At 33.5% G+C, this 24,717-nt stretch overlaps 2 protein-coding genes across 5 annotated transcripts; one reads left to right on the plus strand and one right to left on the minus strand.

Annotated features, from left to right (window-relative positions):
- The first annotated feature begins 5,346 nt into the window (after window positions 1–5,346).
- LOC108462161 (O-fucosyltransferase 29-like) lies at window positions 5,347–11,084 on the plus strand. Its single transcript, XM_017762144.2, has 9 exons — window positions 5,347–6,000; window positions 6,095–6,185; window positions 7,159–7,235; window positions 7,488–7,576; window positions 7,666–7,855; window positions 8,353–8,534; window positions 9,113–9,215; window positions 9,307–9,635; window positions 10,417–11,084. Exons 1-9 carry the CDS (start codon window positions 5,770–5,772, stop codon window positions 10,778–10,780), a joined length of 1,656 nt encoding a protein of 551 aa, XP_017617633.1. The 5' UTR covers window positions 5,347–5,769; the 3' UTR covers window positions 10,781–11,084.
- A 263-nt stretch (window positions 11,085–11,347) lies between these two features.
- LOC108463864 (uncharacterized) lies at window positions 11,348–23,261 on the minus strand. 4 transcript variants are annotated; one of them, XM_017763839.2, is made up of 18 exons: window positions 23,013–23,261; window positions 22,746–22,810; window positions 19,850–21,945; window positions 19,374–19,739; window positions 18,852–19,013; window positions 18,043–18,440; window positions 17,611–17,869; window positions 17,454–17,526; window positions 16,790–16,842; window positions 16,584–16,688; window positions 14,760–16,504; window positions 14,411–14,522; window positions 13,871–14,051; window positions 13,099–13,166; window positions 12,862–12,977; window positions 11,929–12,774; window positions 11,717–11,807; window positions 11,348–11,591 (listed from the first exon to the last, which is right to left on the minus strand). In XM_017763839.2, the coding sequence occupies exons 3-18, from the start codon at window positions 21,933–21,935 to the stop codon at window positions 11,575–11,577; spliced, it is 6,678 nt and encodes a 2,225-aa protein (XP_017619328.1). In that variant the 5' UTR covers window positions 21,936–21,945; window positions 22,746–22,810; window positions 23,013–23,261; the 3' UTR covers window positions 11,348–11,574. The 4 variants fall into 4 exon arrangements, with proteins under 4 accessions (XP_017619328.1, XP_017619326.1, XP_017619327.1 ...); XM_017763837.2 differs by having other exon boundaries at window positions 22,719–22,810; XM_017763838.2 differs by having other exon boundaries at window positions 22,746–22,847.
- Between the last annotated feature and the right edge of the window lie 1,456 nt (window positions 23,262–24,717).

A 24,717-nucleotide genomic window follows, 5' to 3' on the forward strand; every position in this document is an offset into this window, starting at 1 on the left:
ATTTAGTTTAAACCATTAACCTTTTAGATTTATATTACTTCAATATAATACCATTATGTCAAATGTACTTTATCCAATTTTCAATTATATGTCATATTTATTTTCACCCCAAATTAATATTTTCATGTTAAAAGAAATCTTTTAATAAAAAATCGAAAGTATGTTTGGTTTGATTTTTTGTTTAATTTTTTAACATTGTTATAGTAATTATGGTAATTGGATGCTTGTAAAAATTAGATTTAACTAATCAATTTAACCTATTAAATTTATAATTAATAGTTTTAACGATTCAATTATATATATTAATCGTGGTGTATTTAAAGAATTAGGCAAAAGCCCAAAATAAAAATTATTATTTTAATCCTGTTATAAATATATGGCGAAATTGTATTTTAACACTTAAAAATAAAAATTAAAAATTAAATCTTTAAAAATATGAAATTATAAAATAATAGATGATAAATTTATCATTTGACCTCTTAAATAATACAATTAATTTTTACTCCTAAATTAATTTATAAATTCACTCATATATGTTAAAATGAAACATTAGAAATGAATCGGAGTAAAATTAATTTTAAATTATCTATTAGTTTTAAAAAAATGGTGTTTAATTATATTTTTCTTCAAATTTTATTACATTCATTTAAAACCTTTCAATATTATTAAACCATTGAATGTACAATTCACACATAATTAACAATAACAAGTTATACCACACATTATTAATAGATAATTCTTATGATTTAATCTTATGACGTGAATATGAACACTTAAATTCATTTAGCTAAAGTGATTGAACTAAAAATCATGACTTCAATCAATTTAACTCCAGTTAATTTTTTATTAAATTGGGTTTTTTTCTAAAAGCAAGGTCGTTTCGAAGTTCAAACATAACGAAGGCGAGGAAATGAAAAATGAACGGGAAAGTCTCGTAAATTCAGCTAAACTGCCTTTTCAACGGAGACTCATTGACTTTGAAAGCAGAGATTGGTGGGTTAAGTTAACCAATAGTTTCTAATTAGAATTTTATTAATTAATAATTCGGGTTTATGATCTTATTTTAAAACTGATTTGGTTCAAATTTGGTTGATGAACTGTTTTTTATTGTTTGTTGACCAAATTACTTGATTTCATCATTCATCACTTCAATTTTTTTTTTCAGACAACTTTCTATTTTGTACCATAACTTATAAAACATAACTTATAATACAGCCGGTTGACAGGAACATGTTCAATTACGTGTTTCATTCTCCCATCATTTTGACAAGTGTTTGGTAGTTTTACCTGAAAATGAGATCCATTAATGTACTTCACAATTTAAAAGCCTTCACTGAGAAAATTGGACAAGAATTTTCAGCATTTGAAAAAAATTGTTCACGCCATGCACCAGTCTATACGCCCATTTTCAAGGAAAAAGAATTCCAGAAATTAAAAAAAAAAATCGTGTTTGTTTCGGTTTTTATTTTATAAATAAAATAGCTGAAATTCAATTTGAATAAACTAGATTATCTATAGTATTTTTCTATTTTCAAAGAAATTTTACATAATTAATTGACCTCATATGCTAGCATTCATTTCTAAATGAAATATATTAGATTAAATTGTTAGACTGAGATAAATAAGTAATTTTTGGGTTTTTTATGAAATTATAAGAGGAAAACAAAATACTAATAGTAAAGTGATTAGTGCGACTGGAATATAAGTCACACCTAAAATAATGAACACACTGATCATTAGACTAACATATGAGGTTCATTTTGACATTTTATTAAGAATATAAAGGAGTTAAATTTTTAATTCAAATTATTTTATTTAGAAATAACTTTTTAATTTGTCAAAATTGTTTTTGCTTTCATAGAAATTTAAAGAAGTATTAAAGCAAATCATAGGAAAACCATAATTAATTAGAAAGATATATGTGCTAATATAAATAAAGTACCCAAATTGTAAATTCAACAATGTATTGTAAAAATATTGTATTTTAAAAAATTTAAAAAACATGGTGATTTTTAGATTATTTGAAAATATATAGTAATTTTCTCTCCAAAAGCGATCTCAACATGTAGATGGTAAGTTCAGTATGCGGAAGATACGTGTCATACTTTACAATTTTTTTAAAATGAGTACAATCCAATCCAATATTATTATTTTAAAATTTAAAATATAACATGTGGCACATTGACGGTAAACTTGTCATCTAATATAATTGATGACCTTTTTCTATAAAAAATCTATCATTTTTTAAAATAATCCGAAAACAACAATATTTTTTAAAGTCTAAAGTCTAAATTCAAATTATTATTTAATATTTATATTTATTTAACTTTAATAAAATTAAGGAATTGTGAGCCGGGCCTGGGATGAACATCTCCATCACCTGGACATTTCAAAGAAAGAGAGGAGGGGGGCTGCTTTTTCGGTTTGGTATGGCAAATGGCATTTTAAGGCTAGAAGTCTTCCGTAGTATTTGGTTTATACCCACACATGACTTTTTACAATTGTTGATTGGTTTCACTTTCAAATCTACAGAGATATTCAGCTTCGAGCATTAAAAAAAAAAGGCAGGTAAATGTAATGATTGTTTGAGATAAAGGAAAATACGTTTATGATATTATTTAAAATTTCTTAATGATAATATTATTTATTGACCCACTAATCAACTTCAACACCTTGTAGACTGGTTTAAACATGAACCGGTTTTTTGTTTTTTTTTTTTAAAATTCACTATTACAAATACAATACAAATTAAATTAATTATAATAGAAAAATAAACTAATATAAAAATACAATAGACTGAAGAACATTACATTTATCATAATATTCATATTTAATTATTTAATAACTCTAAATATTTATCTTAACCAACAAGTCAAAGACAATTTTTTCCAATTGTTTTTACTCCTTTTTACATTGTGATCTTTTTTATATTTGCGGTCCAAAAACCTCATCAATTCTGTAAAAATATATACTACTACAAAATAAAATTGTTAGTATTGATTGGATGTTGTGTGTAAATAAATGAAATAATAATTGTGTCGTGGAAGAATCACTATCTTAGAAGAAAATTCGCTCATTTATTGGTGTAATCGTATAGTAAATGTTGCCCCTCAATGTTAACACAATACTTCAATATTTGTACATCCGCATAAATAAATTAGAACAAAATTGGTGTTGGTCTTCTTGAAGAAACAGAAAAATAATTAGAAAATAGAGCTGAAAAACTTATGGAAAAATATACTGAAAAGAAACAAGTGAGTTATGAGAGAAAAGATAAGTTATTGTTTTGTAATGTTGTATGAAATGAGGAGAATATTGAACAATTTATAAGACATTCTGAAGGGAAAAATGGTAATTTACAGGATTAATCCAACGGCGAAAAACTAATTTTTTTCAAAATTGTAACAACTTAGAAATTGGAAACTGTTAAAAGAAGAAATAGATATTTTACAGAAAAATAATAAAAAATTTATTCAAAACAAAACACGTGCAGTTCATATTAACACAAGACACAAATTAAGTCGGACAAGTGATAGCGACACCTGTGTTAAAATTTTAAACTTTAATTACTCAATAAAAAAAAAAAAAAAAAGCTATATTTAAACTCTTTTAAAAGCATTTCCTCGTTACCAACAAAGCAACATGTCATTAACAATTTTTTTTGGTTCAACGATGTCATCGACATTTTCGATTTTCGAAGTGCAACGAAGTTAAGTTACATGGAAAAAAGTTGGGAGTGGGGGGTGCTACTTGTCTTATGAATTGTTATTATTATTGCTTATTTCATTTGTCACTTAGTCATTGGATATACCCCAACTGGTCCAATGCCTGTGTTTGCTTTCCTTTCATATCGGTTTCTTTGGAATGGTTTTATTTGATTCCATTGATTAGATAAGGTGGTTATAGAACATATGCTGTCTCCTTCTTGGGGAATACACCTTGGCTTTAGACTCATGAGATTATTTCCGGTAAAATTGTAATAATAATAATGGTGAAATTTAATATTATAATGATAAAAGTTAAAAATTAATAACGATGCTTGTATTTAGATTTAAATACAATGATATCCATAAAATGAATTAAGTGAGAAGTTATAAATTCAAAGATTAATACAATCAAAATTTTAATTTGTTTTAATTTTTGAAATTAATAAATAATAAAAATTATATTTATGTTGAATAATAATTCCATTAATATTAATTAAAAATAATATTAAATAATATGTTATACTTTTTTCATTATTGATTAAAATATTTGTTTAATTAATTAATTTAATTTTGCAATGATAATATCTAACTATTATATTGTTGTATAACTTATTTAAAAAAATTAAATGTAGAACAATAAAAATTATTATGGTTTTAGAAAATATTATACCTCAAAATTTTATTTCAGTTAGACATCGAGACAAGAAATAATCCAAAAAGAACTTTAATGTCTTAAACAAAGTGGTCTCCAAATATTTGAGTTTTTCGATCAATCGAATTAGTGTTAACACTGATAGGGAAGGTTAATATTTTTGGAATAGTTTGCAAAGTGTCGTTCATCTAAAATCAATAGATCCCACAATAGGTTGATATCATCCTCAGGTCGGTTTAGGGATTTGTCTCGACTTTTCAAAAAACTTAAGTACATGAAGAGACTACTTGAGGCGTGTGTTCAAAGAGCAAAAGCATCTCGCAAGGTCGGATAATACGCCACTTGATTTGGGGACAATACCAACTTATTGAGGAACGTATTAACTCTAAATGAATGATGTTTCGCAGATTTCTTTCAAAGGAATTGACCCCTTCAACAAACTCGATTGATATTGTTCAAAATGTGAGAAATTGGGATTAAAAAATTAGCTTCCATTGGTTTATTGGGTTAATAATTAAATTTGGGTTTGATTCATGAACAACTGATATTCATTTCTCTTATAAAGAAAATTGATTATCCAAGTTACTTTAATTCAGTCATGGATTATAACATCAATAGTGAAGCTAGAAAATTGTTTTGGTGGAATTAAATAGTAAAAGTTAATTTCACCTTTTTAATATTGTATATTTTGTCATTCTTAAAGGATTAAATTAAATTCTTATTATTTTTTGGGTCAAAGTATAATTTTATTATTATTAATTTAAAATTTTATAAATAATATGTAATAATTATTATTTTTAAAAGTAGGCAAAAAAAAGTTTATTTTTGCTTTTCTTTTTGGATGGAATTAAATAAAATAATTAAAACAAATTAAAGTAAGATTACTAAACACGTATTTATTTTGGCGGCAAACACATTTATTTAACGGCATTACTAAATTGACCCTCGTCTTAACCGAAATTTCCATCATAATTATAGCTTATGTTAAAAAACCGTTAATCCTCTTCTTCATTCATCAACTTCCCTATAAACCGGAGCAATCTTATGCATCTCTCCCTCTCTCTCTAATCTCTATTCTTCAATTTTATTTTTGAATTTTCTTTCACATTTCCTCCCTATCTGTAAACAAAATCAGAAACCTCTAAAATCTGCAGCATTTTGGAAAAGCTTTGAGAATGTTGATCGCAGGACGGAAAGAAGAACCGTGATTGTTCTTCAAATTTGACCTACATTGTCGTATTATTTACGAACATACCCTAATTATTGTATACTCATTGATGGTCGTAGTCCTTGGGGGATAGTGACAGGAGACGTGGCGTTTTCGTGTAATTAATATGGTGAAGTTAATGGCGGAGTCGGTTTCGTTGAGTCCGTGATGGGCGTGGATAAGGAGTGGAGGTTTAGCGTGTTATGGCCAACAAGGCGCTGTTTCATTACCAAAACGGCAGCGTCGTAAGCAACAAGCATGTGTTTGGCAGGCCGCGATCCTCTGCTGCGTCGCAGAGGAAGCCGATCTCAATGCCGCTCCTCTGTGGCATGATGCTCTTCTGCTTAGGCATGCTTTCGCTCTTCACTGGCCAAATGGCGTCTAATCTCGACCGGTACTCCCAGCGATTTATGAAACAAAGTCTCTTCAATTTGGTAAACTGTAAAAAATAATCGTTTATGTTTAAAGTTTTGAAAATTTCTTTTTCTTTTTTGAACATTTTTTGTTATCTTGATGCTAATTCTGTAGGATGAAAACAATAGAGGACCGATTGATATATGGAAATCTGAATATGCAAAATACTTCTATGGATGCAGCGTAAGAAGTGCTACATTTCCTGGTACGTTGTATTTAGTTATTTATTTTTAAATGCATTTGGTTTATTTTTGGAAATTTTGATATTCTTCACTTAAAACTGGAATAAGAATGAACTTTTAATCCTAACAGGATTTGTAGTTTTACATCTGTAATTCAACACTCGTTTTTGGGTATCAATTCATAGCAGAGTGTTAACTGGTGCAAAATTGTTGCTTTAGATGTTTATGTTTCTTTACTTTGTTATGCAAAGTTCTCATTTCTTTTGTTTTAAGTTTCAAACTGTCTGCTTCTCTTTAAGTTTGTGAGTTTAGAAGATGGCAGCAGCTTTAGATTCTTTTGTTGACAGTCACTAAAATGCTTGGTTCTGAGGTTAGCAAAAGTACTTTATGTTATTGTTTAGCTATGTGATCTTTTTTTCAGCGTCTATACTTGCAACTTTCATTTCTTTTCCTGAAGTATTCATGGCGGACCTTTGTTTGGTATATCTCCGGATACCAGTTTGAAGATGTCTCAGAAAACTTAAAAAACTGAACATACTCGAGTACGAGTAGCATAGCTTGCAAATGCGACTCTATGGTACTCTTATTCATGTGTGTAGTTGGTGATGTTGAAATGGATGAGTCCTTAATATATCAGAAAGTTAATCGGTTACTACAATGTTTAGCTCTTTCTTAGTACTTTGAATTTGCCTATGTGTATAATGTGTCAACTGATGCTACTGGTGTATAACTTTGAAGGGTAAAACTAAATTTTATATGATTTCTTCCAGGAGTTGAATAAGATGAAATTAACTTGGTCTGAGCAATTTGCTGGAGCTTTATTTTTCTTTGTAGCTTAAGCTTTCTGTAAAATGATTCAAACTACCAGATATCATGTATCATCTGTTCTCACTTTTTAAAAAAGAACCCATTGGACAGTGTTTTCATTTATATTTCACCAGTCCCGTCTGCTTAAGTTTACTGATTCTTCGTTTACATTGATAATTTGATATCTAGATGCTATTAGTGAGCAATCATCAAATGGTTATTTGCTTATTGCTGCAAGTGGAGGACTGAATCAACAAAGAACAGGAGTAAGTGGAGTTATTTGTCACCAGCTAAGCTGAGTTACTTTGACATTTCATTTTTTCTTTAAAGTAACTGTACCAAACACCCATATGCAACGTATATCCAGAAATGTGTATAAGGATATGGTCTTCTAAAACTCCTCTAATACATGAAAAATCTTAGAAAAACATTAAACATACGTTGCCTGCATTTCCATTTCCATTGCTTACACCCGAGTCTGAATAAGTATAAATTAATAATTTACATCTGCCACACAGATATCAGATGCTGTAGTTGTTGCACGAATTCTTAATGCAACCTTAGTAGTACCTGAGTTGGATCATAATTCCTATTGGAAAGATGATAGGTAAGTTGAATCAGCTTATTAGAAGTTCTGCTAAATTGATATCATCGTATTCCTCTGTTACCTTATTGTTTTTTTTTACTAACATGTAGTGACTTCGTCAACATTTTTGATGTCGACTGGTTCATTTCTTACCTTGCAAAAGATGTTACTGTTGTCAAAAGAGTTCCTGATAAATTCATGAGGTCCATGGAAAAACCTCCGTACACTATGCGTGTCCCAAGGAAATCCGCTCCGGAATATTATCTAGACCAAGTTCTGCCAATACTTAAAAGAAGACACGTAAGACTACTTGCAGATACTCCACACTAATGCTATTTTAGGTTGATTATAAGGAATGATTTCATCAATTTTTAACTTTCTGTTTCTTGTTCATTCCCTCAGTGTTCTATATAAACCCAAAAATTTTATGAAATTAAATGCATTTAGTTCCACAAAATTTCTAGCCTTCCATGTCAATAAGAGAGATTTTAAACAAGAAGAGTGGCGATAGAAGTTATTAACTTCAATTCCATTTTAGTTGTTTCGGACTTTCGGCTTAAAAGAAGAAAAAAAGATAAATAAAAATTTCACATTTTTCAGCTATGTTTTGTTTCTCCACTTCTAGAGAATCTGATTAGTAGCTTAGAAGATAGTTTTAACAACTTCTCCTTTTATCTTCTCTGCATCTCTCCATTCCAGGCACCATGTTTGTAGAATATTATTTTTATCCCGCATTTTCTAGGATCTTATATGGTTAGTATGGGGGAGTGCAGCAGTTAACATTGAAAATTTTGTAGGTCCTGCAACTGACAAAGTTTGATTACAGACTAGCCAACAACATCGATGAAGACCTTCAAAAGTTGCGCTGCCGGGCTAATTTTCATGCTTTAAGATTCACAGAGCCTATTCAAGCACTTGGACAAAAACTGGTCATGAAAATGCGTCAGATGGCTAACCATTTTATGGCAGTCCATTTGAGGTTTATTCCGAATTCTAGAAGGGCTAAATTTAACTTTTGAAAGTTACGTGCATATTATTAGTAGGAACTTGACACTGAAACTTGTTGATATAATGATATACCACCTGAAATTGGAATTTGTCAGTAATTCACGAGTGGATATACTTATTTTGAAGTTCCTTCACTTTCAGGTGGTAACCCCTAAGACCTTTAAACCAGATATAGAATGCCTTTCCCTTAAGTGCCCAATCCTAAAATTTTGGGAAACGCGTCTTGGCTTATTATCCAACTAAGTTTTTTGTTACTCAGGTTCGGGTGAGTTTTAGATATGAAGATGCTTTTTTTTTTTTTAATTTTTCCATATATTTGGAGAATCATACCCTATACCCATGTTCGAATTTGCATTGAAAACGGGTGTAAGATACAGATTCTTATGGAAAAAAATGAAGAGTAGAAACAAAGGCATACTCCTGCAGCATTTGCACTTCTGAGTGTATGCGTATTCAATTATAGCACATTGGTTCGTACACATACATAGAGAAACATTCTTAAATATGATTTTAAACTCCGCAGGCCTGTTTTCACTCTTTTAATTACAGGCTTGAACCCGATATGCTAGCATTTTCTGGTTGTTACATTGGTGGAGGAGACAAGGAAAGATACGAGCTTAGAGAGATACGAAAACGATGGGAAACATTGCCTGTAAGATTCCCTCTTTTACAATTTCAGAACCATTTATAAACATTGCCTGCCTCTATTTAGTTAAACTGCACCCATCCTCGTATTCATGCAGGATATAGATGCTGTTGGAGAGAGAAGGCGAGATAAATGCCCACTTACTCCTCATGAAGTAGGCTTGATGTTAAGAGCACTTGGTTTTGAAAACGACACATACATCTATGTTGCATCTGGAGAAATATATGGTGGAGAAGAGACTCTGGAACCACTAAAAGATCTCTTTCCAAACTTCTATACAAAAGAGATACTTGCTAATGACCACCTGAAACCTTTTCTTCCTTTCTCTTCTTGCCTTGCTGCTATTGACTACATTGTTTGTGATGAAAGCGATGTTTTCGTCACCAATAATAATGGAAATATGGCCAAGATTCTTGCAGGTCGAAGGTGAGAAATCTGAGCTATTTCTTTCTTGCTAATTTTTTTAAGTTGATCTAGAAATTAAGATGTTGAACTGATTGAATGAAGATGTTGATTTTACATACCTATATAACATATCTGTGGAGCTTTTACGTTTAATATTTAAATCGGTTCGGTTTATGTTTTAGTCGAATTTCTTTGAACATCTATTATAATTTATTTCTTGATTTTTCATAATAATTTTTATTTTAAAATTTTGGGCTTATTTTAACAAAATAAATTTTGTTTTATAACATTTGAATATTATTTGATAAAATATTTTAAAAATTTTAAAATAATTTTTCATGTAAATAAAAATAATCAATAAATTATATATATATTTTAAAAATTATATATAAATTTTAAATTATTTTCACTATTTTAAATATAAAATATTTTTTTACATCATTTAAATTTAATTATAACTTTCTTTTTATTATTACAATATTGGAGAAAGGAGAAGAAGCTAAGAGAATTTGAACTTGTGTAATCTAAATGTTAGACGGGTGTTCTAACCAAAGTTTTAATCAATTATCAATTAAAACAAAAATAGCATTCATTTCAATTGTGATTTTTTTAACTTATATTTCATAAACTATCCACACACCTGAATATTCAGATTGATTTTTTATTTTTCTGCCTCAAATTTTATCCTAAAAATTTATTTTGATTATTTCTTTGCATTTTACGTGGTTCAGCATGTAATTCCATAGTTTTTAGTATAGTGTTGTTTTTTTGCTTGAATCTAAGTTCTTTTTGTTAATGAAAGGAGGTACATGGGGCATAAGAGGACCATAAGACCGAACGCCAGGAGGTTGAGTCCATTGTTGATGGAAAGGGATCAGATGGATTGGGATACCTTTGCGCAAAAGGTGAAAGCGGTTCAAAGAGGATTCATGGGAGAGCCAGATGAGATGAGAGCCGGACGCGGTGAATTTCATGAGTATCCCTATTCTTGTATCTGCGAGAAGCCGGCAAGTGATATTATTGCCGCAGGCAACAATGGTGGTGGTGATGGAGATCATCATCAATCACAACAATTTAAGGAAAATGAAGGATTGAGGAAGAGAAGCAATGAAGAAGAAGAGCCTGTTTTAGGAGCCAAAGAGGATAAAGATGTATTTCCTGACTAAGAAAAAAATGGTACATTTTGAGAGCCAAAGCCTGGTCAGGTCAGAGGGAAGTTTCTTTTGTTTCTTCTCGTTTTCTCCGGTTTGATCCATGAAAAATTTATTTATTTGTACAGTGAGAGAGGAGTTTAAGAAAAAATGCTATTCTTTTTACCGGTATATATTTGCGGGAAAATTACTAAATAGGCATGTAGTAGTTTTTAATTTATTAAAGTCGGATACTGGATTCTCTTTGGTGGACTATATTCATTTCGATCAATTTATTAAAATGCAGCTCAATAACATTTTATTTTAGTATTATTTTCAAGAGGAACTTTTTGACGGATAAATCATTACAAATACAAAGTCGCGTTTGGTTCTAAAATTTTTTTTGAGTAAAGTCTGATCCTTAAAGTGCAGAGAGTGAAAGAGAAAAGAAAGCTGAATAAGCTTTATGAGAAGTTGGTAGCAAGAGAATTTAATGGATTTGTTCACTTGCAAATAAAGCAAGCCAAGCCAAACTACAAGGAGACTTTCTTCCACACTTAACCTAGAAAGGCATGGGGACCAAAGAGAGATTAGATTATAATATTATAATTGTAAACAAAACTAAAATTCATTTCAAAATAAATAATTTTATATATATCTACTGCTACATCTCAAAAGCCAAAGAAAAAATTTTGGTTCCTAGCTCTATCTGTCAATGTCATAATTTACACAAGCTACACCGTTGAATGTTGCCTGTTGTTCATCCAATAAATCTTGAATTTCTCAAAGGACTGGGTTCCCAGGTTCTAAAACAGCTCCTTTTTCGCTTCTCAACCTTGGTTACTTCCTGTTATATAGCCGAGACTGTTATGTTACATTCACCAAACAGTACATTTGGCAATAAAGACAAGGTCTAAAAGAATGGTATTACTACTCCAAGAATACAAAATTGATGAGAAATTTAAACTTCACCTCTAGTACTCCTGCTTTGACCTTTCTGACCTTTGTCATGTGAAACTGGAACTTTTGAGATGATCAATGAGCTTTGTATACCTTCCAAGAGCTGTGGACAACAAACAAGATCTGTAAGCGGCACAACAACAGCCACTTATATATGTGCAATATTAAATGCATAAATTGTTTCAACTTATCAAAAGAAGAAAAGTCAACAACTTTTTACTTACTCTAGATGTTGGCTGAATCTTCCGATTAGATCTACGAGGTTCAACAACTTCAGATACAATTTTCATTTCCTCCTCAACTTTAGCCAACTTCCCAGAAACTGGAGCAAGTTTCCCTTTACTGATAGATTCGGATTTAGCATTTGATGTGGAAGCTTTCTCAGGGGGTGCATCTGATGAGAGAGCAGCACAAGAAAATAAAACCTGGCCCTCTGCAGCTCCATCAGAACTTGAAGATCTCAACTCCAAGTTATGCTCTCCTGATATATTCTCAGCACCGCTAGCAGAATCCTTGAATTTTGATACATCTGCAGTCAGAGCATCATCAGGTTGAGAACCCACAATGCTTGATAAGCTGTCCTTCTGAGGAATAGTTCTACTAGAAACACTAGGTGGTTTTCCAGACTTGAGAACCTTAGGCTTGGATATAACATTTCTTTTATCCTTCGGTTCAGTTTTATTTTTTGTTCCAGGCTCAGATCCCCGAGGCATTAAATACTTTGTAAATTTAGCTGAATCACTTGTTCCAAGAGTTCTACTGCTCCGATCCGCAACGTAATGTTTGCTTACTTCCATAAACTTTCTTTTCTTTCCTGGCTTAGGAACACCAAAAATAACCCTTGATCCTTCTTTCTTTAAACCAGAACGTTTCATTCTGAGTGAACCAGGCTTACTCTCATCTCTGGTGCTTTTACCAATATTAAATATTTTTTCAGCAGCAGTTAAATCCAGCAATCTTGTGTCGTCAGGTTTCTCAGATTCCTTGCTGTCAAAACATTTAGTATTATCCTCTTTGGTCTCTATCACAGGACTGCCTATCCTTGGTCGCTTTTCCAGCGGGGTATCACCCTGAAAAACAGATCAAAGGCTTAGTGCAAAGCAGCCATTAAAGTATTATCAGAGGAACATCAATCAGAAATCTAAACAACATATCACCTCGTGGGAAGAGCCATCATTATCCCCAGAACTGGACCATTCAACCCAATTACCATCCTTCCACATCAGAGAAGGACGAAGAAGCCATGCTTTGACCACAGATGTTTCTCCTTGAGCTGCAACAAAAATAATAAAAAGAGACCTTTATTATTCCCAAAGCAGAGGCTGCACAGACTTCAATACTGAGCACACTGCAATTGAGATTGTTAACAAAATGTTGTACACCATCATACATACCAGGAAAATGGATGGTAAATGATGTTTCATCTTTCTTGCTCTTCTCATTGACAACTCCCTCCCACCAGCTGAAAGAAAAATAATAATAATAATTTCAACATGGTTATTTTCTTGACAATTAAGGCTGAAAGAACTTCGTGCAATTGACGTTCTTCATCCCTCTCTAACTGAAAAATCAAGAAAATATAGGATGCATAGGAGTGCACAGCATTTGATTCCAAAGCCATCCCAAAAAGAGGGCTTAAAGTATAGCTTTTAAGTTAAGACCTTGGCTGAACATTAGTTTGTTCAAAAGATAGTAACAACTTATCAGATTAAAAAATGAAAAGACTTGGGATTCCACAAGAAGATCTATGTAGATTCTTAAACAATGGATCATTGTTTTATATAATGACTTTTGTGACAACCAAGCACAACCTATTTGATGAATTCCCAAGAAACTTTCAACTGTTAAACCTATCCAAGTGACAAATTAGTTACATAGTTTATCTAACCCCTTTGTAGGAAACAATTTCAACAGCTTTCACAATTGTGCCATCAACGAGAGTTCTGACTATGGAAACAAAATTATGATTTCACCTTGTAGTATTGTTAAGGGCAATATGACAAACCACTCATGTTGCTAGTTTGGCTAGCAAATCGTGACAAATTATCCTTGCACTACATACTCATAATTCACATAGATTTTTTTATGCCTCCATTATCTTCAACAGTACCATTCCTTTCTTGTCTGATGCACTGCAAGAATGTATATGAAATAGTGAATGCATACCTATCTTGTATCCATGCATCAACCCTATCTCCAGTAGACCAATTATAGTCCCCCATGGCAGCCCTGCGTCTCTTCCTCGTTCCTTCAAATGGCATGGCTGTAATAGGACGAGCACTGCGTATCCTGGGTGCTCTATCCCCTTCACCTTCAACCTCCACCCATTCCTTTAGCCTATCACCATCTGTGAGACCAGCAGTTGATTATAGTTAGTTAAAAAAACATCCTCATCAGATGTTCACGAGACAAACTTTCTAATCATCTCTGCAAGAATATGCTTTTACATAAGACAGTGACATTTGGAACAGACTAGATGCGTAAACAAATACATTAGAACAGGAAGAGATCCTCATTTCGGTGTATTTAATCATATTTTCTATCTCCCCACAATAAAAGTACACATCATGCAAGCAAAGTGAAATTGGATAGATACCAACATGGAATTTATTAAAAATTAAGGACAAGGATTATCATAGAGATCTGCTTTGCTAATTATCATCATTTAGTTGATTCAACCAAAGCAAGTTATGTGTCATAGCTCACCCTCTGATAGAAGTTCATTGTAACACACATAAGCTTTGCCATCTTTCAACTCCAGAATATCAGCAAGGAACCATGCTACTTTCAAGCCACCTACATCTCCATCTCTCAATACCTAGAAATCAGGAAATGGTAAATCGTAAAAGATCTTATATGAACATAAGATTAAAAAAAACATGTCCAACTGCAACAATTCCCTAAGGTAACTAGGAAAAGCACAAAAAATTTCAAATGCACCACTATATGTACATATTTCCATCAAATAAAGCTGCATCATTAGAACTCAGTAAAGATATATCATTCAACTAAAGATTAAAAAGCTCAACTTATATATCAAGCTCAAATTACAAACCTCAACATGGGAACCTTCCTTCATATTGTTATCTTTAGAAGTTTCCTTTGCTTTCCCATGTTCAGTATTAGTGGACACCCCTTTACTTTTGGCAATATCTGAAGCTTTGCGACCCTTTTGTCCCTTTTTGTCATTTCCACTTGTTGCAGCAGAACCCAAAATGCCATCTGTCAACCTGGAATGATCCTGCACGGAATCTCTGGCCATCTCTCTAAGAATCGGTGATATTTCATGGTTATTACTTTGCTTTTCGTTCTTATCTGTGGGAACCTCTTGTGAACGCCCGACAACTGAACGAGGAGCCTCCACATTACCACCTTTGTCTAAGTGTTCTCTGATAGCAACATTTGGCTCAGGAGATGCATGGGATACTTTCCAGTATGCCTCTGGACCAGCTTCTACCAATTCAGTCAATGGGAAAGGCTCCCCCATAACAATTTTTCCAGCCTGAGATACAGCTTCGGCTGCCAGCTCAGCAGCTTTAACAATGGCATCCATGTTTTCAGCTTGCTTTGAGGCAGCTGAAGCAGCTTCCACTCTCCTTTTAGAAGCTTCCTTTGCAGCAACAATAACAGTATTTGAACTAGTAGAAGCATCTTCACCCCTCAAGATGGATGCAGGAGTTGCCTTGCCGAGCTTCTTCACACTATCAGAAGACACAGCATTAATTGAAATAGGATCTCTGAAGCCACTAGGAACCAACGCCTCATCAGCCATCATTTTTGCTTGTAAGGCAGCATTTGAGGCAACATTGGCAGCCGCAGCTGCAGCCTTTGCAACAGCAGCTGCTGCTGCTATGGCAACTGCTGCAGAAGTCAGCTTAGTTTCAACATCTGGTGCCAACCCAGTATTTTTTTGCTTGTCCAACTGATTCCATATTTCTTGACTGTGACTAACAGCAGCAGCAGCTAGGGCAGCAGCAACCTCCGCCTGCTTCTGAGCCTCTTTGAGTTTACCAAGGGTCTCTTCAGACAGAGTAGCCCTCGGATCTGAATCTTTGTCACCCTTTTCAAGATAATCAGTAGAGACAGATGTAATAAATTTGTCAGTGGCCAACTTTGAAACAATGGTAGCAGGGGTTGTAATAGCAGCAGGCATAGAGGCATGACTATTCACAACAGTATCCAAAAGAGACTCTGTTTGAGAATGCAGTAATATCTGCCCATGGTCCTCAGAAACTGTAGATTTTTTTCTTTTCCTAGGCTTTGGATCAGCAGAATGCTGACCAGTTCTAAATGTTGCATTTTTGTTGTCAAGCAGGGGAGTCCCTGCAAGGACATTGGCAGGACTCCCACTCTGGACCATAGGAACTGTTGAAACCTGTTTCATGATGGAAGAATTAGGCACAGATGCTTCTCTTACAGGAGTTAAGTTAACTGCTTCTGTGATAGGAAGTACAGGAAAATGGGTATTGTTATCAAATGCAGAACTCTGTGGAACCCAGGGGCCACGAAAAGGGGATTGGGACATCCAAGGAGCATTATGTCCAACGAAATTCCTTATAGGTGGAGTATGCAACGGAGAAAGTGCCTGCTGATAGTCCGCAACTGCACCTCTTGGAATACTAGCTGGTTGAAGGGCGTCACTGGATGGTGTAGGAATAGTCCAAAGCGGCGAGGAAAGTGGGATCATTGGCTTTACAATTGTTGTTGAAGTACCCCTGCTGTTGGACTGACTGGCAGGTGAGGATGTAGTCTTAGTCTGAAGTGCATTTTGTTTGATTGATTGATCGAGAGTTTTAGCACCTGAGCATTTCACCAAGGTATGCAGTTAATAGATAACAGCAAAGAAAATGATTCAACTATGTAAGGTCAAGATAGATACCTATATGTGTCTGCAACGGAGTTTCAGGGCTAACAAGAGATTTTTTACAATGTACCCTGTCCATACATGCTTGCCAAGCTTTCTCCCATATGGTTCTTCCACCATCTGCCAAAGATACAAAAATAGTAACTAAATCCATATTTCAAAAAAAAAAAAAAAAAAGAAAAGCCCAAGGTAAAATATTGTTAGAGAGAAGAAAACCTAACCAGGTCCCCCAAATGCTGATATCATATAAGCTTCATCAGGCGCAATTCCTTGACTGCAGAAACAATGTATTAGATGGATACACTCAAATGACTAGAAATCCTAAAGAGAAAAGCAAACACCATAGACAACAAGATTTGACAATGATATCACGGTACATTTATAAAAAATCTCAATGCGTGCTCCATAATATAAACTAGGGATAAAGCAACATTTAGACCCTTAAGTTAGAAGCTTTTTCCAACTTAATCTCTGAACATATTTTTGGTCCACAATAGTCCTGGAAGTTGGCATCTTTTCCCAGTTTTGGTCCATGTGATGATGTGCACTCTTATATTGTGCCACATCATTGCCTAAAAATTATAAGTTTTTATTAAAAAATTGTGATGAGTTGGCACAACCTTGGACTGCCACATCATCACATGGACCAAATTTGGGAAAAGTTGCCAAGTTCCAAGACTAATGTGGACCAAAAAATAATTTCAGGGACCAAGTGAAAAAATAGTCAAGTTCAGGGATTAAATGTTGCCTTAACCCTATAAACTAATCACTGTTAATTTTCAACAACCCAGAGGGAAGGAAAAGGATATAACAGAGCCTCAGTATAATGTCAAAACATGTCAGTGTAGTACAGATATATACCAAAACAAAAGTGTCACCACTTACATCAGAGCTCCATATACAAAAATCTGAGCACGTAATTGAACTTGTTGCAAATCTGTAAAGGGCTGGTTAAACACTGCATACGAAGAAGCTGAGGTTTTCAAGTCTGGAAAACCAGATACTGAAGTAAAAAGAACACCAAATGGTTTCATATTACCACCTTCCATGTGTCCCAAGTACTGCATCTCATTAGATTTCACAAGCTGGCCAATTTCAGATGTACTGAGTGACACATTACTCGTTCTACCACTTCTTTCTGATTGTCTTGCAGGAGTTGTATCTTTTGCAACAACACCCTTTCTAGCAGCTTCCTTTCCTGTGCTCTTACTACCAGCTCGCCTTGTTTTACGATCAGAAGTCCCCTTGGAGCCACCACCCAAATTTCCCCTTTTAGAGGTTGATGGAATTCGCTCAACAACCTTCTTGTATGAACACACAGAGTGAGAGAGCAAGTGCAACACAGACAGAGCATAACCAGGATGAAATGGTAATATATAGCAGCACAAAATAGTTCTAAAAATCATCTAGAATATACAATCAGGAAACTATTATTAGAGCACAAAAAGGTTCACTTAAATAAAGCATCACTTACAGAGGATGTTTTGTCATGCTGAACAGTAGAAAAAGGTTGCCAATTCTTGCCAGCTTCTTTTTCAGACAAATTTGCCAATGGAGATACCTCGAAGGTGAAACTTCCATCTCCTGAAGATGCAACATTTCCTTTAGTATCCTGAGAAATAGACATCTCTTTATTTCCTTCCCCATTAGTGACCCCAGACACTGAAGCACCCAGATCTTTGGATCCTTTCACAGTAGGTGTTCCGATTTCACTTTCTGGCTGCTCAGAAGTTCTAACAAGAATCGGAGATCCACAGGAAGGATTGTCAAGATCAGCACTACTACTTCCACATTCCATTATGTGAATCTTAGTTTGAGATTCAGATGAAGGTGCAGAAGGAAAGGAACTATGATGTGTCTTCACATGATCACCTTCAACATCAAATTAATCCATCATAAGAATAACATGAAATAATGTGGGAGGGAAAAAGGAAAACTGATGAAATAGTCTCACCAAAAAAAAATTGAGCCATTGAAGAGGCTAAAAATGCAATTAATTGAAGGACTGTACATATCTAGAAACAAGTTCCAGACTTCATAAAATACCCTTGAACGGGACATAACTTCACAAGCAGAAATTATAAGCGAAAGAGATGCATCCCAATAATCTGGGGAGAAGTGGAAGGGGATGGAAACAACAGAAGAAGACAAACCAACTTTTACTGACATGACGGAGAACAGATCTAAAGGAAAAGACTCGGAGGGTAAATGATGAAAGATTCCACCATGAAAGCTTAAAATATCTAATTACAATTTTTTTTAAAAAAAGATAAAGAAACTCACCATCAGCATGATGCACAACAATTTGACCACTGATCTGTTCAGAAGGTAATTTGTGGTCACCATCTTCAGGATGATTCTGGTCAGCGTTATGGGACAGTTCCTTTGAAGTCGAAGGCTCTGAATTTGTTAATATTTTGTTATTATCTTGAATTGATACGGCACCTGGGGGAATTTTATTGTAGTGGACATTAATCTTGTGAAGACTCGAGCAACAAAAATGCAAGGGTATGTGTTTCATGAAGTATAAACAGTGGCTCATAACCAAACAATCATCAACACAAAAATAAAACATTGCAGAACGAACTACAATGAAGCAAGGAAACAGCACCATAATGGCAAGGTATGAATAACAGTAAAACTTCCCATTAAAACTGCTCTAGCTATAGCAGACTACCAAATAGAATTTGCATACACCCTACAGGATTAATATGTATGAAATTGCCAACAAGAAAAGTCTAAGTTGGGGACTTGAGATGATTACTAGGCAAACCAAGAAATCCTATGTTAATCATAAAGGGTCACCTGAAGATACTGAAGAACCCCTTTTGGAAACAACTTGAGCTTCCGCACCATCAGTCCCTCTCACAATTGAATCACAGACATTAGAAGGTGCATGCATATTCTTTACAGCCTCCAGACTGACACCATGAACCGTCTGGTCCCCACTTTGGCCGACAGCATTAAAGGTATCCTCGCTTGACAAGGACTGATCAACTTTCTTACAAGAGGACAGTTGACCAGTCTCACAAGGTGCACCTTTTACTGTTCTCATTTCAGAACTCTTCATAATTGAGAGACTTGCCTCTGGAGATGACACTTGAACCTCTTTCTGATCAAAAACAGCAGCAGAAGGGAGACTCTTACCATAAGGCAAAAGAACACAATCCACTGTATCATGGTAATACCAAGTTAGCAAATGATGCAGGACTGTAAAAGACGGCAAAAAAAAAGAACAAAAAAGCTCAGTTATCAAAATTAAAGCTTAAAAATAAACATACCTGACTTCCCACTGATGGCAACATTAGATTGTAGATCTGAATCTAACTCATTTACTGTGTCACCTGTGCCAAAGGAAGAGGAATCAACTCCCTTTATTACAATCGAAGATCCACCCTCCCCGTGATCTGTTTTACTACAATCAGAAGGCAATTGGGTGTTCTGCTTTGCAGCAGCTGAAACACTCTGATCAAATTTATAATCATCATTATGTTCAGAGACTGTAAATTCCTCATCTATCCTCGTAGGTTCTGCTCCCAAAGTATTGTGGGCACCATCACCTTCACCCTTAGAACCTTTAACATCTTGCACCGACAACAAATATTTCTCAGGCTTGCTGCTCAAGATTTTTGAATCAGAGTGGCAATTACTTTCTGACAAATCATTCTTCTCAATGGCATGACATGCTACCTGCACCATCGAATCCGAGTTATCCAACTTTGACTCTCGACTCACAGAAATTTGAGCATCAGTATTGCTGATTACACTTTCCTTCTCCTTAAGGTTAGTATCACCAACAAAGGGCATTGGTGGTATGTTATGTAATTTTCCTACAGACAAGACAATATCCCTGCACCCTTCCAACTTTTGGAGGTCAGAATTCTCTTTCAATATCCTATCAGATGGCTTGCCCACAGTAGGTGTAATGTTTCCAATAGCATGTCCTTCTTCCTTAGATTGAATGTCCAAGGCCGAATGCTTCTGCACATGCAAGGTAACACTTCCACCTGCATTTCCAATCAAGTTCTCACCATCAATGTGAACTTCTTGGCTTGAATCAACATTTTCCCTTCCTAAACTGACAACAGTTTCATCAATGATATCATTTTTAAAAGGTATCTTATCTTGACTCTCTAAAAATGCACTACTGGAATGGGTGTTTTGCACAGAGGGAATCACAGTATCAACTTGTGACCCAGAAGCAAATTTATCTACCTGTTCCCTGTTATCCACTAATTGATCAACCGAAGCTTCCACTTGATTTTGATTAGCAACAATTTGTTCACAATCTTTAGACTCATCTCTCTCAGGTAAGTCAGTATTTCTCGTGTTTGGAACTTCCAATGCCCTATCAGTAGAGGGCTCAAATTCATGTGATTGAGAAACATCTTCAACCAACAAATGATCTCCTGATACATCACCTTTCAACCCAGAAAACTTTCCTGGAATCTCACCTGTCTGTAAGGCAGGCTGTAAGCCACCATCTACTTCAGAAAGACCACAATCTCCATGTTTCAAACTAGGTTCCATCTGCTTTATTATGCCGCCTTCTTCATCACTGGCATCTGAATCCTTACTACTGGCACAGGTGTTTTGCACAGAGGGAATCACAAAATCAGTTTGAGACCCAGAAGCAAAGTTATCAACCTGTTCCCTGTTATCCACAACTTGATCAACCGAAACTTCCACTTGATTCTCATTAACAACAATTTCTTCACCATCTTTAGACTCCTCTCTCTCAGATAAGTCAGTATTTCTTATATTTGGAGCTTTCAATGCCCCATCAACAGAGGGGTCAAATTTATGTGGTTGAGAGACATCGTCATGATCTCCCAACACATCACCTTCCAACCCAGATAATTTTCCTGGAATCTCACCTGTCTGTAAGGCAGGCTGTAAGCCTACTTTAGAAAGACCACTATCTCCTTGTTCCAAACTAGGCTCCATCTTCCTTATTATGCCACCCAGTTCATCACAGGCATCTGAATCCTTACTAATAGATTGACCAATAACACTTTCGTCCTGTCCTACAGATTTTAATAGCATTTCAACAGATTCAGAAGAGGCAGCCTCAGACCAGACATTGTTGTGCCTAGAAATTGAACAAGGTTCAGCTGCACTTGAACTAAATGCAATGCCACTACTCCCCCGTGAAAAATCTTCAATCCACTGATTATCTTCACCGCTTTCAATGCCAAGAAAAGCTTCAGTTTCAGCCAAACTATCAAATCTTAAGTGTCCATGAAGGTTATCATCAAAATCAAATTTGGAGAGAGCATACGGGCGTAAAACAGGAGGAAATTTATTGTTCCCTTCGCCTGCTAAATGAAGATTTGGGCTTTGGAAATCATTGTCATCATAATCCATGAGTGTATCCCTATAACAGAAAACACTTAGAAGAAGAAAATGGGTTGTGGAATTGCAGTTCAAATAATACACAGATAATGAGATCAGGCCTTAAGGTTGTAAGAGTATCCTCGTACAATGTGAATTGCCTACAAAAAGTGTAAAGTTATGAAACTTTCTCCAACCACATTACCCAGTTTACTACTTCCCATAGAGTTGAATAGTAACTTGCAGTTCAAAGAACATAAATTCAAATGGATTAATTAATGCAAAGCCTGAAAAAGATGCCAACTGTTCACATTGCATGGCCCAATGCCATAAAAAATTGACGAGTAAAAATGAATAAATGACGTGTATGGATCCTTTTTTTTTTTTTACTTTCCCAATATAGCATGAAAATCTGATATATTACAATTACGAAGTTTGATGCAAGTCAATTCAAAAAAGGATAATGTCTGCAAAATTTTAATTGCATGTAAACATGTAAAAAACCACAACCTTTCTTCTGAAACGAATTAAACAAAACATCTAGCCCGAACACATTAAACATAAAACTATACTAAGCGAACGAAAATGATATAACATAACAGACCGAACTTAAGTCAAACTAGAAAAGAGAATAAAAGAAGTTGGTTTCAATCTAATTAAGCGGAAACCCACAAGAACATCATTCTAAACTTTCACACTAAACTCACCATTTCAAAAATATAGACAAATGTGTTCAAGTTATATTTAAAATGACAAAAGAAAAACCTAAAAAATAATTTGTTTATTGAAAAACCAAGTAGGAATATGAACAGTTACCAGAGCAAGTAAGTCTAGACACGCTACCTCCCTCCATCCGGTGATGAAACCCAGGCGATTTGATATCAACTCCTCCCTAATCGTAAGGTCATCTAATGCACCAGAAAACTCCAATTCAGAACAACACCACTTCAACCAAAAACATAACAACAAGACGAAATCAAACTAAGGACAAAAAGAAAACCAAAGAATAGAAGATAAAAGTTAAAAACGAAAAATGAAAATTGCTTGAATAAAACCTAAGCTAACGGAGGATGAAATTAATTGAAGAATTATTTAGCAACTGCGACTCACCGGAATCTTGAATTCTCCGGCGGATCGAGTTAGGGTTCCGGGGAATAGGAGTAAAAAAAGGAAAGTCAGTTAAAGAAAGAGAGGGAAATGGTTTTCTCGCTTGAGAAAATGAGAAAAATGATGAAAACGAGGGGATGGTGATTCGTAATTTTGAAATTTTAATAAATTAAATAAAATAATGCTCTAAAAAAACGGAGACCATTAGATGGCCTTCAATGTTTCGCAATGTCACACTTGCCTTGTTCTTATGCGCTTGATAAAACGTCAAATAATCAATACTAATATATATTATAAGCTTTCGTAATCACTACATTACAAATTTTCATTTTCATCACTTAATTAAAAGAATGTTATAATTTAATCATTGAACTTTTTAAAATTATTGTTTTTCACTATACCGTTAGCGACATTTATGTAATTAGTTTAATAATTATTTTAATCCTCAATTTTTATATTTTTATCAATTTCACCCTAATTCTATATAAATTATAAAAACTAGAATTTATTTAAAATAGAAATTTGTATATAAAATTATAAAAAATAAATTCTTGAAAATATTTTTACCAAAAACTAATATTTATGAGATATAAATTTATCATTTAATAGAATCCAATAATGATTAAAAATATAACAAAACAAAAAAATTAGATCATTACATGTTCCATCAACATTTTTTATACCAAATTAGTAATATATTTAAGCCAAGTTTCATGCACTTGAAAAACATCCATTATTGGTATTATAGAGTCTTGTAAAATTGACTCTCATACCATATTTTTAGCAAAAAAAAACAAAAACAAAACTATACCATAATGTTTTTCCAAACTCAATTCAAAATTTCAAATCATTTAATTATTTCTAAATCCTAAATTGTAAAAAAATTATATTTTGAATTATTTTCTTTTCTTATAACAAAGAAGACATGTCAAGAAATAGAATAGGTAAAGATAAAACCAATAGTCTTAGATAATGGTTTTTCTATGTTTATTAAAGAATGGGTATCAAATATTTCTATACAAATAATATAGAGAGAAAACTTGAAGGATTTAAAACAATTTTTCTCCTCACTTATCTATTTTAAAAAAATTATTATTGACTTTTGTTTTAATTTAAATTTTTAATTTTTAATTTTTTAAAAAATTCAATTTTGATCATTTTATACATGGTCAAACTTAAATTGAAAAAATATAAAAATCGAAAACTAAATTTATTATTATACCAACTAAAATAATATCACTTAACCATCAAGTGACCTAAAAATAATTTTGAAAATTTTAATCACCACATAAGAATTTTTTTAGTTAAATAAGCAAAATAAAAACTTCAGTGACTAGTTGTAGAATTTAGTCTTTATTAATAATTATGGTTCTGATCCTTATTTTACTTCAAATTTGAAATTCATTTTATATATTTTAATTTTTGACATATTATTAGTTAACATACAAATTTTATTCAAAGATTAGTGCATATTGTAATGATTTTTATTTTACAAATTAAACTAAAACTCTAATCTTTAAATATGTTTACATAATTAAACCAACGTAAAGTGACGAACCATTCAGATAATGTTAACAGACTCGTCCAATTTCAGTTAATGTAAAACATAATTTTGTGAAAAATACGGTCCGAAAATATAGTTTGTTGTTCTATGAGAACAACCCTAAATTAGATGATAATCCAACATAAATTTTGAATGAAGATGATG

Source organism: Gossypium arboreum, chromosome 11 (genome assembly GCF_025698485.1).
Source record: "Gossypium arboreum isolate Shixiya-1 chromosome 11, ASM2569848v2, whole genome shotgun sequence".
NCBI lineage: Eukaryota > Viridiplantae > Streptophyta > Magnoliopsida > Malvales > Malvaceae > Gossypium > Gossypium arboreum.